Source organism: Myotis nattereri, assembly GCF_964212035.1.
Source record: "Myotis nattereri genome assembly, chromosome: 7".
NCBI lineage: Eukaryota > Metazoa > Chordata > Mammalia > Chiroptera > Vespertilionidae > Myotis > Myotis nattereri.
In genome coordinates this window covers 77,049,112-77,062,279 of record NC_138082.1, presented here as the reverse complement: position 1 = coordinate 77,062,279, position 13,168 = coordinate 77,049,112, and the positions used below count along the sequence as shown (strand labels likewise).

Genomic DNA, 13,168 nt, shown 5'->3' with positions numbered 1-13,168 from the left:
CTGTCCTTCAAGGACATTAAAAAAAGAAAACTTTTTAAAGACCTTTAGAGCTTAAAATTCATAGCTCTGGGCTCCTTTCAGTACTTGATGCTGCTTCTACATAAATAATTTTGATTTCAGAGGTAGGAGGGTGGAGGTGAGGTAAGAAGACAAAATGAATTTTTGTACTGAATAATAAACAGATTATGGGTTGGCCTTTTTAAGAACATTTTATTTACTGCCGTTTGGAGAATGTCTTGAGGAGAATGTTCATGAAAACTAGAGGCCCAGTGCACGAATTTGTGCACGGGTGGGGTCCCTTGGGATGGCCTGCGGAGATTGGGCCCCAGCTCGCACCCCCAGCCTCGCAGCCCCACCTGGCAACCCGCCTTGGCTTTGCACCGCCCTCTCATCTGCTCTTCAATCCTGCCTACAGGGTGATCGATAGGGGCTGGGCACCCCCCTTCCCCCCCCCACCCCCCGGCTTCCTCAGTGCCTGGGAGCTGGGCAATGGCCCCACCCCCTGCTGCCACCGTTGGTCGCCTTCTGAGGTGCTATTGGCAGGGCAATCACGCCCCCGCTCACACCCGCCCTGACCTGGCGCCGCCCACTCACCTGCTCCACCATCCCGCCATGCTCCTGCTCTCATCGGGGTCCATTGTTCCATGCTGCCTCCTGGTGATGAGCAAACATCATAGCTAGTGGTCGAACAACCGCCCGAGGGGACAATTTGCATATTAGTCTCTTATTATATAGGATAAGCATTCACAACTTTTTGCATATCTAGAGTTAAAATAAATTAGGCAATGAGTAATGTCTTTCATAATCTTTATTTTTAAAAATTATTAAGTATACATTGAGGAGAGCCTAGGACAGGAATTTTCAATAAGCAAGATCACCAACTTGAACTTTCATGTTTGTAAAGTTTGGCTGCAAATTTGTGGTTTTTAAAGGCCTTTGTAAAGACAGATAAATAAATTTTCATTATTATAAAGTACCATAGCAAGAATAAACTATTTTCTGATACATTGTCATCTACCTAATGTGTTATTGGGTAAAAGAATCAAGAATTCCTTTAATTATGATACCTAAGTTAACCATTTTTTTAAAAAAATATATTTTATTGATTTTTTACAGAGAGGAAGGGAGAGAGATAGAGAGTTAGAAACATCGATGAGAGAGAAACATCGATCAGCTGCCTCCTGCACATCTCCCACTGGGGATATGCCCGCAACCCAAGTACATGCCCTTGACCGGAATCGAACCTGGGACCTTTCAGTCCGCAGGCCGACGCTCTATCCACTGAGCCAAACCGGTTTCAGCCCTAAGTTAACCATTTATCTCTTTGAAGTAGCACAAGTGTATCATGGCTGGTAATTATTTTACTGCCACTTAGGAATCTTTCAAACTTTCTCCTTCTATAATAGTGGACTTAATGTTATCAGTTAATCAAAGCAAAATTTCAGTTCTAGCTTTCATGATTCATCTTTAAAATTAAACTTTTAAAGCAAAACTGTTATTTAATGTTCCTTCCCTTGTGATTTCAACACATTGCTTCTAGTTTGTAGTAGTAGAATGATGGAAGTATTTTACTAAATGAGGGAAATTCTGATTGTAGGTTCAGTTGCCATTAAAAAAAAGAAAGAAACACCTGTACTTCAAACCTGTCTTGTTAAATTTTCTTAAGGGATTTATTTTTTAATGTTTTTCAAATAATATTTTTTTGTATTCTGAAGTTTCCCCCTGTTTAATAGCAATGATTCCTTTTTCTTTTCTTTTTTTTTCTTTTTTTTAAGGTATGGACTGCGAGAGTTTGTCGTGCTCGCCCCTGCAGCAAACAACGATGCTGTTCTCAGTGAATCTAAGTGCAATCTTCTTCTGAGTTCTGTGTCTATTGCTTTGGGAAACACTGGCTGGTAGGGGAAATTTTGAAAAATAGGCAATAAGTTAAAAACTATTTTTAATTATATTTTATGAAGGAAAATGGTTACCAAGTGTTAAGTTTTTTTATTATACTTGGAATTACTACTTGTACATTATTATACTTTTGGAATCTACACTAATAAAAGAGAAAAATGGTAATTGGCGTACGGCGATACCGTTTTCATTGGCTAATCAGGGCTATATGCAAATTAACTGCCAACTAAGATTGGCAGTTAACTGCCAACTAAGATTGGCAGTTAACTGCCAACAAGATGGCGGCTAATTTGCATATGTAGGCACAATGCAGAGAGGCGAAAGGGAAAGCAGGAAGAAGCCCCCTGCCACTGACAGTGATCGGAAACCCAGGGGGGAGCTAAGAGCTGGGGGGCAGGGCAAAGGCGGCCCTGGGGCCGCCTTTGCCCTGCCCCCCCAGCCATGATCGGAGAATCAGGCGCCTTTGCCGCCCTGGCCAGTGATAGCAGGAAGTAGGAGTGGAGCCAGCGATGGGAACTGGGCAAGGTCGAAGCTGGCAGTCCCAGGAGCTAGGGGTCCCTTGCCTGGGCCTAAAGCGGAGCCCACGATCGCGGGGCCCCCCGCTGCCACTGCAGGTCCCCGCTGCCTGGGCCGTACGCCTAGGCCAGAGGCGTTAGGCCTGGGCAGGGTCGGAGCCTGCAACCGCGGGGAGCTGGGGGTCCCCTGCCCAGGCCTGACACCTCTGCCGGAGGCCTCAGGCCTGGTCAAGGGGCCGATCCAGTGATTGGTGATCGGAGGGTGATGAGGGTCAACTCCTCTGGCCGAGGCATCAGGCCTGGGTGGGGGGCGGAGCCGGGGATTGGGGGGATATGATGGTCCCCTTGCCCAGGCCTGAAGCCTGGGTCAGAGGCGTCAGGCTTGGGCGGGGGGTGGAGCAAGCGATCAGAGGGAGATGGGGGTCCCCTGCCCAGGCATGATTCCTGGGCCAGAGGCCTCAGGCCTGGGCTGGGGCCAGAGCCAGTGATGTGGGGGGAGATGGGGGTCCCCTGTCCAAGCCTGACACCTCTGGCGGAGGCGTCAGGCCTGGGCAATGGGCCGATCAGGCGATCGGAGGGTGATGGGGGTCAACGCCTGAGGGCTCCCAGTATGTGAGAGGGGGCAGGCTGGGCTGAGGGACACTCCCCCCCCACCACCACCACCACCACCCAGTGCACAAATTTCGTGCACCAGGCCCCTAGTATTGTATATAAGACTAACTCAATAAAACCTTTAGGGAAAGCATTTGTGAAAGGAAACTTACTGAAATACTCAATGAATGTTCGAAATGAAGAGTGGTGTTTTTGTGCTTGGCTTTCAAATTTATTTAAATTTTGTTTATTTAAATTTTGTTACAAAATCTAATTTTAAAACTTGACAGCATTGCCGTGTTCAACCTCAACTGGGAACACGCACATCAAGTGACTCAGAATTTTTAATGCTCTCCACATGTCTGCAAATGACTGTGAAAATGCTGCAAGTATTGATTTTGGGATTACAAATAAATTTTGGCAAGTGGGCTAATTTGCACATAGGAAAATCTGTGAGTAATAAGGATTAACTATATCTTCAAATGATAAAGTAAAAAGCATATCATCATGAATGTTGGTTTAATTTGCATTATTTAGTACCTGTGAACCAAGTTTATGTATCATGACTTTGGAAAGGCTAATATGATATGATCGTTTTTATTGAATAAAATTTTCATTCTACTTTTTAAAAAACTTTCAACCATTTAAAAATTCCTATTTTAATTATGTCCTACAGCCAGGTGCCACTCTTTGCGCAAATTCATCACAAATGGCGAAGAATGTATGTGGGAGAATGTCAGGGTCCTGGTGTCCGAACTGATTTTGAAATGGTTCATCTTCGAAAAGTGCCAAATCAGTACACTCATTTATCGGGTCTGCTGGATATCTTCAAATCAAAGATTGTAAGTTGGCATTGATATTGTGAGTCTTTCTTGGAATCCAGATGAAAGTAGCAACTTGGTAATTTGATTGAGTATATAGGAATATTTCTCTATAATATTGATAATGGGATTACTTAGAAGAAATATGTAATTAACTATATAAATTGTAAATTACTGTCTGTTTTTTTAAAAAAAATTTTTATCTATAGAGAGAAACATTGATATAAGAGCTAAACATCACTCATCTGCCTCCTATAAACCCCCTTCGGGGGATAGAGCCCGAAACCTGGGCATGTGCCCTGACTGAGAATCGAATAGAATATAAGACAGATTTATCTTAAAAATAAAATCAGCCCAGCTGGTGTGGCTAAATGGTTAAGTGTCGACCTATGAACCAGGAGGTCACGATTCAATTCCCAGTTAGTGCACATGCCCAGAATGCAGGCTTGATCTCCAGTAGGGGGGCAGGCAGGAGGCATTCCTGCCAAAAATGTTTAACATAAATCAAAACATAAGGAAATACCTGTGTATTTCCAAAATGAGCCATATTTTGGAAAGAAACTGACCTAGACTCTTCAAAAATGTCACTTTTCATAATAGGCAAAATAAAAATAGGGAGCTGCTTAGTTTAGAGGAGACTAAAGTGACATAATAGCTAAATGGAATACATGATCCTTGATCAAAACAAAATAGCCAGCCCTAGCTGGTTTGCCACAGTGGATAGAGCATCGGCCTGTGGAGTGAAGGGTCCCAGATTGGATTCAGGTCAAGGGCACATGCCCAGGTTGCTGGCTTGATCCCCAGTGGGGGACATGCAGGAAGCAGCCAAGCAGTGATTCTCTCTCATCATTGATGCTTCTATCTCTCCCTCTCCCTTCCTCTCTGAAATCAATAAAAAAAATTTTTAAAAGAAAGAAATGCTGGCATACAGGAAACTACATATTGTATGCTCATGTCTATTAAAAAAATCAAAACACAAAATAGCCATAAGTGACACAATTGGGACAATTTTAATAATGACTATATATTAGAAATTGGCATTAATGTTAAACTTCTTGAGTGATAATCTTACCTAATAATAGGCAAACATGCAAATTGACCATACTTTCACTATGCCTTAAGCCACACCCACCAGCCAATCAGAGCAACTGTATGCAAATTAACCCAACCAAGATAGCGGCTGGCAGCCACGGAGCTGGAGCAAGCAGGAGGCTTGCTCGCTCCAGTGATGGAGGAAGCCAGCCTGCCGCCGGCTCTGAGCTCTACTCAAAAGCAACAAAGTTTCAGTTATAGAAGGTAAATAAACCCCAGATACCTGCTTTTAGCAGGCTGTGGCCACGGAGCTGGAGTGAGCAGGAGGCTTGCTTGCCCCTGCGATGGAAGAAGCCAAGCTTCCCAGCGGCTGCTGCCTCCTCTCAAGGCAACAACGTTTCAATTATAGGAGGTAAATAAACCCCAGATACCTGCTTCCATTCGCCATGGCCATGGAGCTGAAGCGAATAAAAAAAAAAAAAAAAAAAAGGAAAGTCTGGGAGCTTCAGTCGCCAGGGGGCTTGGTCAGTCTGAAAACAGCCCTCAGCCCCTCACCCAGGCTGGCCAGGCACCCCAGCGGGACCCCACCCTGATCCAGGACACCCTTCAGGGCAAACCAGTTGGCCCCCACCCATGCACCACGCCTCTATTCTATATAATAAAAGGGTAATATGCAAATTGACCCTAACAGCAGAACGACTGGGAATGACTGGTCACTATGATACACACTGACCACCAGGGGGCAGACACTCAATGCAGGAGCTGCTCCCTGGTGGTCAGTGCGCTTCCACAGGGGGAGCTCTGCTCAGTCACAAGCCAGGCTGATGGCTGCCAGTACAGTGGTGGTGGTGGAAGCCTCTCGCGCCTCCTCAGCAGCGCTAAGGATGTCCGACTTCAGCTTAGGCCTGCTCCCCACTGGCAAGTGGACATCCCCCAAGGGCTGCCGGACTGCCAGAGGGATGTCTGACTGCCAGCTTGGGCCCAGTCCCCTGGGGAGCGGGCCTAAGCCAGCAGGTGGACATCCTCCGAGGGGTCCCAGACTGCAAGAGGCCATAGGCTGGGCTGAGGGACCCCCCTACCCCCCAAGTTCACAAATTTTTGTGCACCGGCCTCTAGTTGTTTTATGATTTTGTATAGTTTAAGCTACCCAGTATGTAACTCTCCTATACTATCTTTATAAAAATTACTCTTTAACATCTACTTGAAGTGTCCCAGTGCTCTTATTTTTCACTGGCACTTGATTTTATTTTTACATATATTTAATTATTAGAAAAGACTTCCTTTTGGGTGGGAGCAGTTCTGCCCTCTGGTGTCACATAAAATTTAAGTTTAAATCCTCTTCTGCCACAATCCTCTAATTAAATATATATATATTATATATGTATATGTATATGTATATATTATATATATGTGTGTGTGTGTGTATTTATATATATATATATATAAATAATTTTAAATCCTCACCTGAGGATATGTTTTTATTGATTTTGAGAGAGAAAGAGGGAGAGGGAGAGAAAGAAACAGCAGTTATCTCCTACTAGTACAGTGATGGCGAACCTTTTGAGCTTGGCATGTCAGCATTTTGAAAAACCCTAACTTAACTCTGGTGCCGTGTCACATATAGAAATTTTTTGATATTTGCAACCATAGTAAAACAACGACTTATATTTTTGACATTTATTTTATATATTTAAATGCCATTTAACAAAGAAAAATCAACCAAAAAAATGAGTTCGCGTGTCACCTCTGACACGCATGTCATAGGTTCGCCATCACTGTACTAGTATATGCATCCCAACTGGAAATTGAGCCTGCCTATTGGTGTATGGGATGACACTCCATCCAACTGAACCACCAGGCCAGGGCGCCTCTAAATCTTTGAAAACTTACACACACTAGTTTTTTCTTCTTCTGTTTAGACATTCTTCATTTTTCCCCCCAGGTGCTCTTTATATTTCATGGTTTTATATTTGGATTGTTGATTTTGATATTTGTCTCTTTTAGAACTACATTTCATCATGTTTTGGATAAAAATTTTTTGCAGGTGCATTTTAAATATTTAACATTTTAAACTTTCTCTCCCACTTTTTCTAGTGGTTTTGTGGTTGCTCCCTACCTCCAGGATATTTCAGAAACACATTTTAAAATGGTGTTTGGAGCCTCTTATTCTGTGGTGATATTTGGGGTATTAGAGTTTCTGCATTATTTGCTCAGATCATAAGAATGAGTGTTTTCCCCTTACACCATAATTCTTCCTATTCCCATAGCTTCCAACAAGGCCACTGTACCAAGCAGGAGTGCCCTGCCCCAGTGTCTGTCTTAAACAGAGGGTCTTGCAGTGCCCGCCTTCTTCTGCTCGGAACACTTTTGGTCCCATATAGTGCGGTCTGCAATCCTAGCCTGTCAACTCAGCAGGCATATGCCTTGAGCCCCATTTATCATTTTTCCATTCCTTTTTTAGGGCCCACAAAGATATATATGTCATGTTTGACCTTAGCTATTTCTTTTTGGTTTCTCTTTCTGTATTTATCTACATGGCTATCTGACTGGAGCAGAGGTTATGTTACAAAGCAACCTTGTTATAGTTTCTAGACCATTTGTACCTTATTACATGTGAGCTCTCATTTGCTATCTGGACCTGGCTAAAAAGATGATTAGTGACCAGCCAGAATCTTATCTTGCTTGTATAGGATACAGCAGCCCAAAACCAAATTATCTTTTTGGCAACCACCTTATATTGTGACTTTAGATTAAGTTTGTATTCAGTTAAAGCTACTAGTGACATTTATAGATGCTGCTGTTGAGCTAAATGTCTCTTCTTCCTCCTAACCAGCAGTATCTACAACACCTGGAAACTGGTTAGATATGCAGAATACTATTGAATCTACATTTTCACAGGCTCCTGAAGTGATTCCTATGCACTTTTAAGCCCTATTCCACATTTATGTAGGATGAGTAGTATTAAGGGAAGCTGAAGTCACAGGATGTTTGGATGACATTAATTTTTATGATTTTTAATGAAGGTAAAGATAAATCTAAATCTTCTGTTAACTGATTCATTACTGTAAATTAGTTTGCATGAGTGACCATTTCTTTTAGTCTAAAACTTTGGTTCAGTATTCAAGACTGGCTTTAATTTGAGTTTATTTTCATTTAAAGGAAAGAAAAGACATCAATCATCTCCCCAAACCTAGTCTTACACTTGGTAATAGTTTTACCTTATTTAAAAAATGAATTATAGGTTTTTCACATTTAATATGGCTGAAGAGAATAGTAAGAAATTATCTATAGTGGGGCTTTGCCTTGGGTGGGAATGGTTGAGGGGGGGGCATCAAATGGGGAAAAAGGAGACACATGTAAAACTTTAGACCATTTTTTAAAAAAGACATCTATATATATAAAAGCCTAAGTGACTGTTACAATCAAGTGACCAGAATGACCAGTTGACCAATCGCTATGATGTGCACTGACCACCAGGGGGCAGACGCTCAATACAGGAGCTGCCCCTGGTGGTCAGTGCGCTCCCACAGCCAACCTCCCGCGGCCCCTCCCCCTGACTGGCCAAACTCCCGTGGCCCCTTGCCTCCGCCCACTGGCTGGCCAACCTCCCACGGCCCTTCTCCCCGGGCCAGCCAACCTCCCGCAGTCCCTCCCCCTGTCCGGCCAGCCCCCCAATAGGCCTTGACCGCTAGCCAGGCCGAGGGACGCCACCCATGCACGAATTCTTGCACCAGGCCTCTAGTTATAATAATAAAAGCGCAATATGCAAATCAGCTGAACAGCTGACAGCAGAACAACCATCTGGACGACCTTCTGGATAAAGCTGGGGATGTGAGGGCCAAGACAGCTGGGGCTGCGAGGGTGGAGCCCTCTTGCACGAATGTCATGCATTGGGCCTCTAGTACTTGTATAATTGAAATTGTATACGATATTTTGAAAGAGTAATTTGCCTAATAGGATTTAGTATCTTGTTTCCAGGTAGTAATTTAAACAGTTTTATTCTAATATCATTTTGTTCTCTGGCATTGTTTTTTTAAAATACTTTGTGTGTTTTTTAAGCTACACCATTCTGTCTTTGCATTTATTTCCTAGGGATGTCCTTTAACACCATTGCCTGCAGTTAGTATTGCTATTCGATTGACCTATGTACTTCAGGATTGGCAGCAGTATTTTTGGCCTCAGCAACCTCCAGGTGAGATAATTTAAAACTATTTCACTTACTGAATATAAATAGAAAAGAAAATATATTCAGAAGTTAAAATTATTTAAGAGTGTGTTTTAGGTGTTTTAAATTTGAAATATCTGTAGTTCATTCTAAATGCAATATTGCTGTTTTCATTTCCTTCATTTTTTTCTCTTAAATAAAACCTCTTTAGATTGTTCTAGAGACAGTATTACTCTATACTTGACAACTTGTCTTTGAAAGCTAATACTGCTTATAAAGCATCCCCCTGCTGTGGAACATATATGCTATATGCAGCGAATGATTAAAATGTCTGTTTTTAGACTGTTATAATAAGAGAAGCTATCGTAAGCTGAGGATGGACTGCAGAGAACTTTATAGAGTTTAAAGAAGAGTATTAAATAAGGAAAACAGATTAAAAAATGTTTGTATACACATATACTTATGATGGGAAGACCTGTAGAATATTGTATTTTAACTTGTGTTTGATAAAAATGCAATTAAAATCAATTTACTTGCTTAGCCATTGAAATACTGCTTCATTCAACAATCATTAATGATCTATAATAATAAAAGCCTAATATGCTAATTATACCAGACGTCATTCCAGACAAAGCCGGGGCCAGAGCAAAGCCCGGATCCCAGATGCCTGCCAACGGCCGGAGGGAAGCCCAAGTCCCGGGTGCCAGAGGGAAGTCAGTGCCAGCAGCTGGGGGAAGGATGAATTTTGTGCATCGGGCCTCTAGTAGGCTTATAATAGGCAGACTGTGCTAGAGACACAAATATAAATAAGATGTCATATAAGTTCTAGAAAAGCTCAGCCTGAGAGACATAGAGCCTAATTGAGTGAGGTTTTGTTTCCTGGGTGTTTCTCTTACTTAAAAGTATAATTATATTCACGTATATCTAAAAAGAAATTAAATACAAACATAAATTATTATAAGGATTTTACTAGCCTGAAAACATTTTTCAGTCTCCCTCCCTCAAAGAGAAATAAATGAGAATTAAAGAATATTCTTTACTGTTTATTTTTATTCTAAGTAGTTGGTTATTTATAGGATTGAAAATAACAAATTGGTAATCTTGGGATGATATTAAAAGTAATGTAATACATTCTTAGCTTTGGTAATTATATATACTACTACTATCTTTATGTACCATTGAATAATTTGAAACTATAATTAAAAAAGCATAATAATGCTGATTAGACTGGACATCCTTCCGGACAACTTTCCGGACAAAGCCAGGGCTGGGAAGGAAGCCCTGGTCCTGGGTGCCTGCCAGAGGCCTGAGGGCAGCCCGGGTCCGGGTGTCAGAGGGAAGCCGGTGCCAGCAGCCAGGGGAAGGAAGGCCTATTCTTGCACAAATTTCGTGCATTGGGCCTCTAGTAATAAATAATTTACTAGTTATAGTCTAGTAATTTTAATTTACAAAATGTGCTTATTATAAATTTTAAAGCTCTCAAAAATTGGCATCTTGTAATAAAGCTAGTCATTGTGATCTTTATTCACTGAGCCAAACCGGTTCGGCCATTGTGATCTTTATTATTGTAAGAATTCTTTAGTTGGAAAAATGGATTGAATTGACTTGAGAAAATTTGCTGAATCAAGTAAGTGAACCTTATATAATGACTAATTTTAATAATTTAGTCCGGGTATAGTTCGTCAAACATGATATTAGCAAATCTGCGCATGTTCATAACTCAGTAGTAGACTTTAATTTTAGGGATTCCCAGGGTAGTATGAATAATTAAAAAATAACCATCTGTATTATTTCAGATAGAAATAAATCCTTTTGGTGTGTTTTAGAAGTGTTTATTCTTCGAAAGGAATGGAACTTAGGGGAGTGTTTTACCTTCTAAATTCTCTGATCTCTGATAACCATTCTTATTGGAAAGGAATTCTTTGGTGAACTTTAAATATTCCCATGTACTATCAACTGAAATATGATTTTATTAATGATGACTAATTTGTTATTCAGAAACTATTGACAGCAAAACTGATGAATGTAGGGTAGTGCTTAAATTTTTTAATACTTGGATAATCTTTCTTTTAGATGATATTAATCACATTCTTAGGAAATGCAAAATAATGTTCTTTTGAATAACATTTAAGGAATATTTAAGGAGGTTAAAATTGGAATGCATGATTTGAATTAAACACTGGATAAATAGGAATAGGAGTTGTGTCCCTTTACTATAGTTTTCTTGGGGCAGTCTTTAATACCTGGCTGCTTGCTCTCTGACTTGCTGTATGAGCTCTTGAAGTAGGCACTTTTATTTATTTTTTTAAAATATATTTTATTGATTTTTTACAGAGAGGAAGGGAGAGGGATAGAGAGTTAGAAACATCGATGAGAGAGAAACATCGATCAGCTGCCTCCTGCACACCCCCTATTGGGGATGTGCCTGCAACCAAGGTACATGGCCTTGACCAGAATAGAACCTGGGACCCTTCAGTCCGCAGGCTTGCGCTCTATCCACTGAGCCAAACCGGTTAGGCCGAAGTAGGCATTTTTAAGTTTATAATCTTCCAAAGGGCTAACCTAATTCTTCTCTCTATTTTTTGCTCAATAATGGAAAAACGTTTATTTTGTTTAGATATAGATGCCCTTGTAGGAGGGGAAGTTGGAGGTTTGGAGTTTGGCAAGCTACCATTTGGTGCCTGTGAAGATCCTATAAGGTGAGAATTTTAATCTATTTGAATTATGGGACTTCACTTTAAAAATTATATTAATACTGATTTTACTGTGCTTTTTAATGTAGCCTCCTGCAATGAATATAGTACTGGATTCAGACCTATGACTAACAATCTGTTCGTCTTTTTTTTTTCTTTCTGTAACTTAAGAAATAAGAAGCTTTAAAATAATGTATAAAATGTATATAATACCATTTATTGATTTTTCCTATAGAAGTGATTCTTGGTCTACTTTTTGGGAAACATTTGAAATATTGAAAACAGATTGTGAATGTTATATGTAACAAACTGTCATGTATCTTTCACCCAGAATTAACATTTACATTTTTCGTGACTACTTTTTCAAAATGTACAAATTAAGACTTAAGACGTAGGTTACCCACCTGCTTTTCTAAAAGAGCTACTGAACTTTAAGAAAAAGTTGTTTCACAAGAAAATGTGGGGCTTGGAAAGTTTAATCACCAGTAATAAAATATTTGGAAAATATAAACAATGGTGATTTAGAAGCTATCTTATTTGTTAAGTTAAACTATTTGGTTAATGAAAAAATATATACACATGTATATGTACATTCTTAATAATCTTACATAGAGTTGGAAATAATAATACTTTAAAAATTACTCAGGAGAAGAAAAAGTGAGTATCTTTTGTAATTAACATTTTTTTATTACATGAGCTTGGCACAGTGCTAAATGAGGAAAATACAGAAGTAAATAAAAGTATCTGCCCTCTTGGTATTTACAGTCTAGTTGAAGGAAATAGACTTGAAATAATCACCTACATAAACATACAAGTTGAGGGATAATTGAAGGAAGAATACAGGCTGTAATGACAGTAAAATTAGGAGCTAGTTTAGATTGGGGCACCATCAGGAAAGTGTTCTCAAAGGAAGTATATTTAACTTTAGTCTCAGTTAGGGGAGGACTTATACAGGCAAAGAGTTAGAGAACGACCATTCCAGGTGGAAGGAAGAGCCTGTGCAAGGGGTCTTGATGTAGGAAAGAGTTTAGTTTGTCTACTGGAGGAAATGCAAGATGGCCAGCATGGCTAGAATACAGCAAACAAGAGAAATTGTATATGGTGACTTACAGATAGATTTATCACCCTCCAACTGACTCATTCATTTGAATTTTGCTTAATGAAAATTTAGGTGGAAAGAATAAAATTGACCTGGTAGTAGAAATTTGAAATAATTAATTATTAAATATTTCTTTCTAATTTTATATGTGATGAGGAGTCAGTAGAGAAACAAATGATTAAAGAAGAATGCACAAATAAATTGGGGGTAAGGTGATATATATGGAAGACCAGTTAAATCAAATGGTGACTAGAAATGTTGTGGGCACTATGCTTTTAAAAAGGAATCTTTGGCCGTGGAAGAGGAAATGAAGAGGCTTTTTTTAGCGTCTTTTCTTCTTGTCAAAGAAACTGTTC

General features: G+C 40.2%; 1 protein-coding gene across 1 annotated transcript in view; it reads left to right on the top strand.

Annotated features, from left to right (window-relative positions):
* Positions 1-13,168, top strand: part of RAB3GAP1 (RAB3 GTPase activating protein catalytic subunit 1) — a 95,137-nt gene that overhangs the window by 29,164 nt on the left and 52,805 nt on the right. The window contains exons 6-9 of the mRNA XM_081095380.1: positions 1,776-1,895; positions 3,679-3,844; positions 8,948-9,047; positions 11,638-11,719. Of these exons, the coding sequence (XP_080951506.1) occupies positions 1,776-1,895; positions 3,679-3,844; positions 8,948-9,047; positions 11,638-11,719 (468 nt within the window). The remainder of the gene's footprint in view (positions 1-1,775; positions 1,896-3,678; positions 3,845-8,947; positions 9,048-11,637; positions 11,720-13,168) is intronic.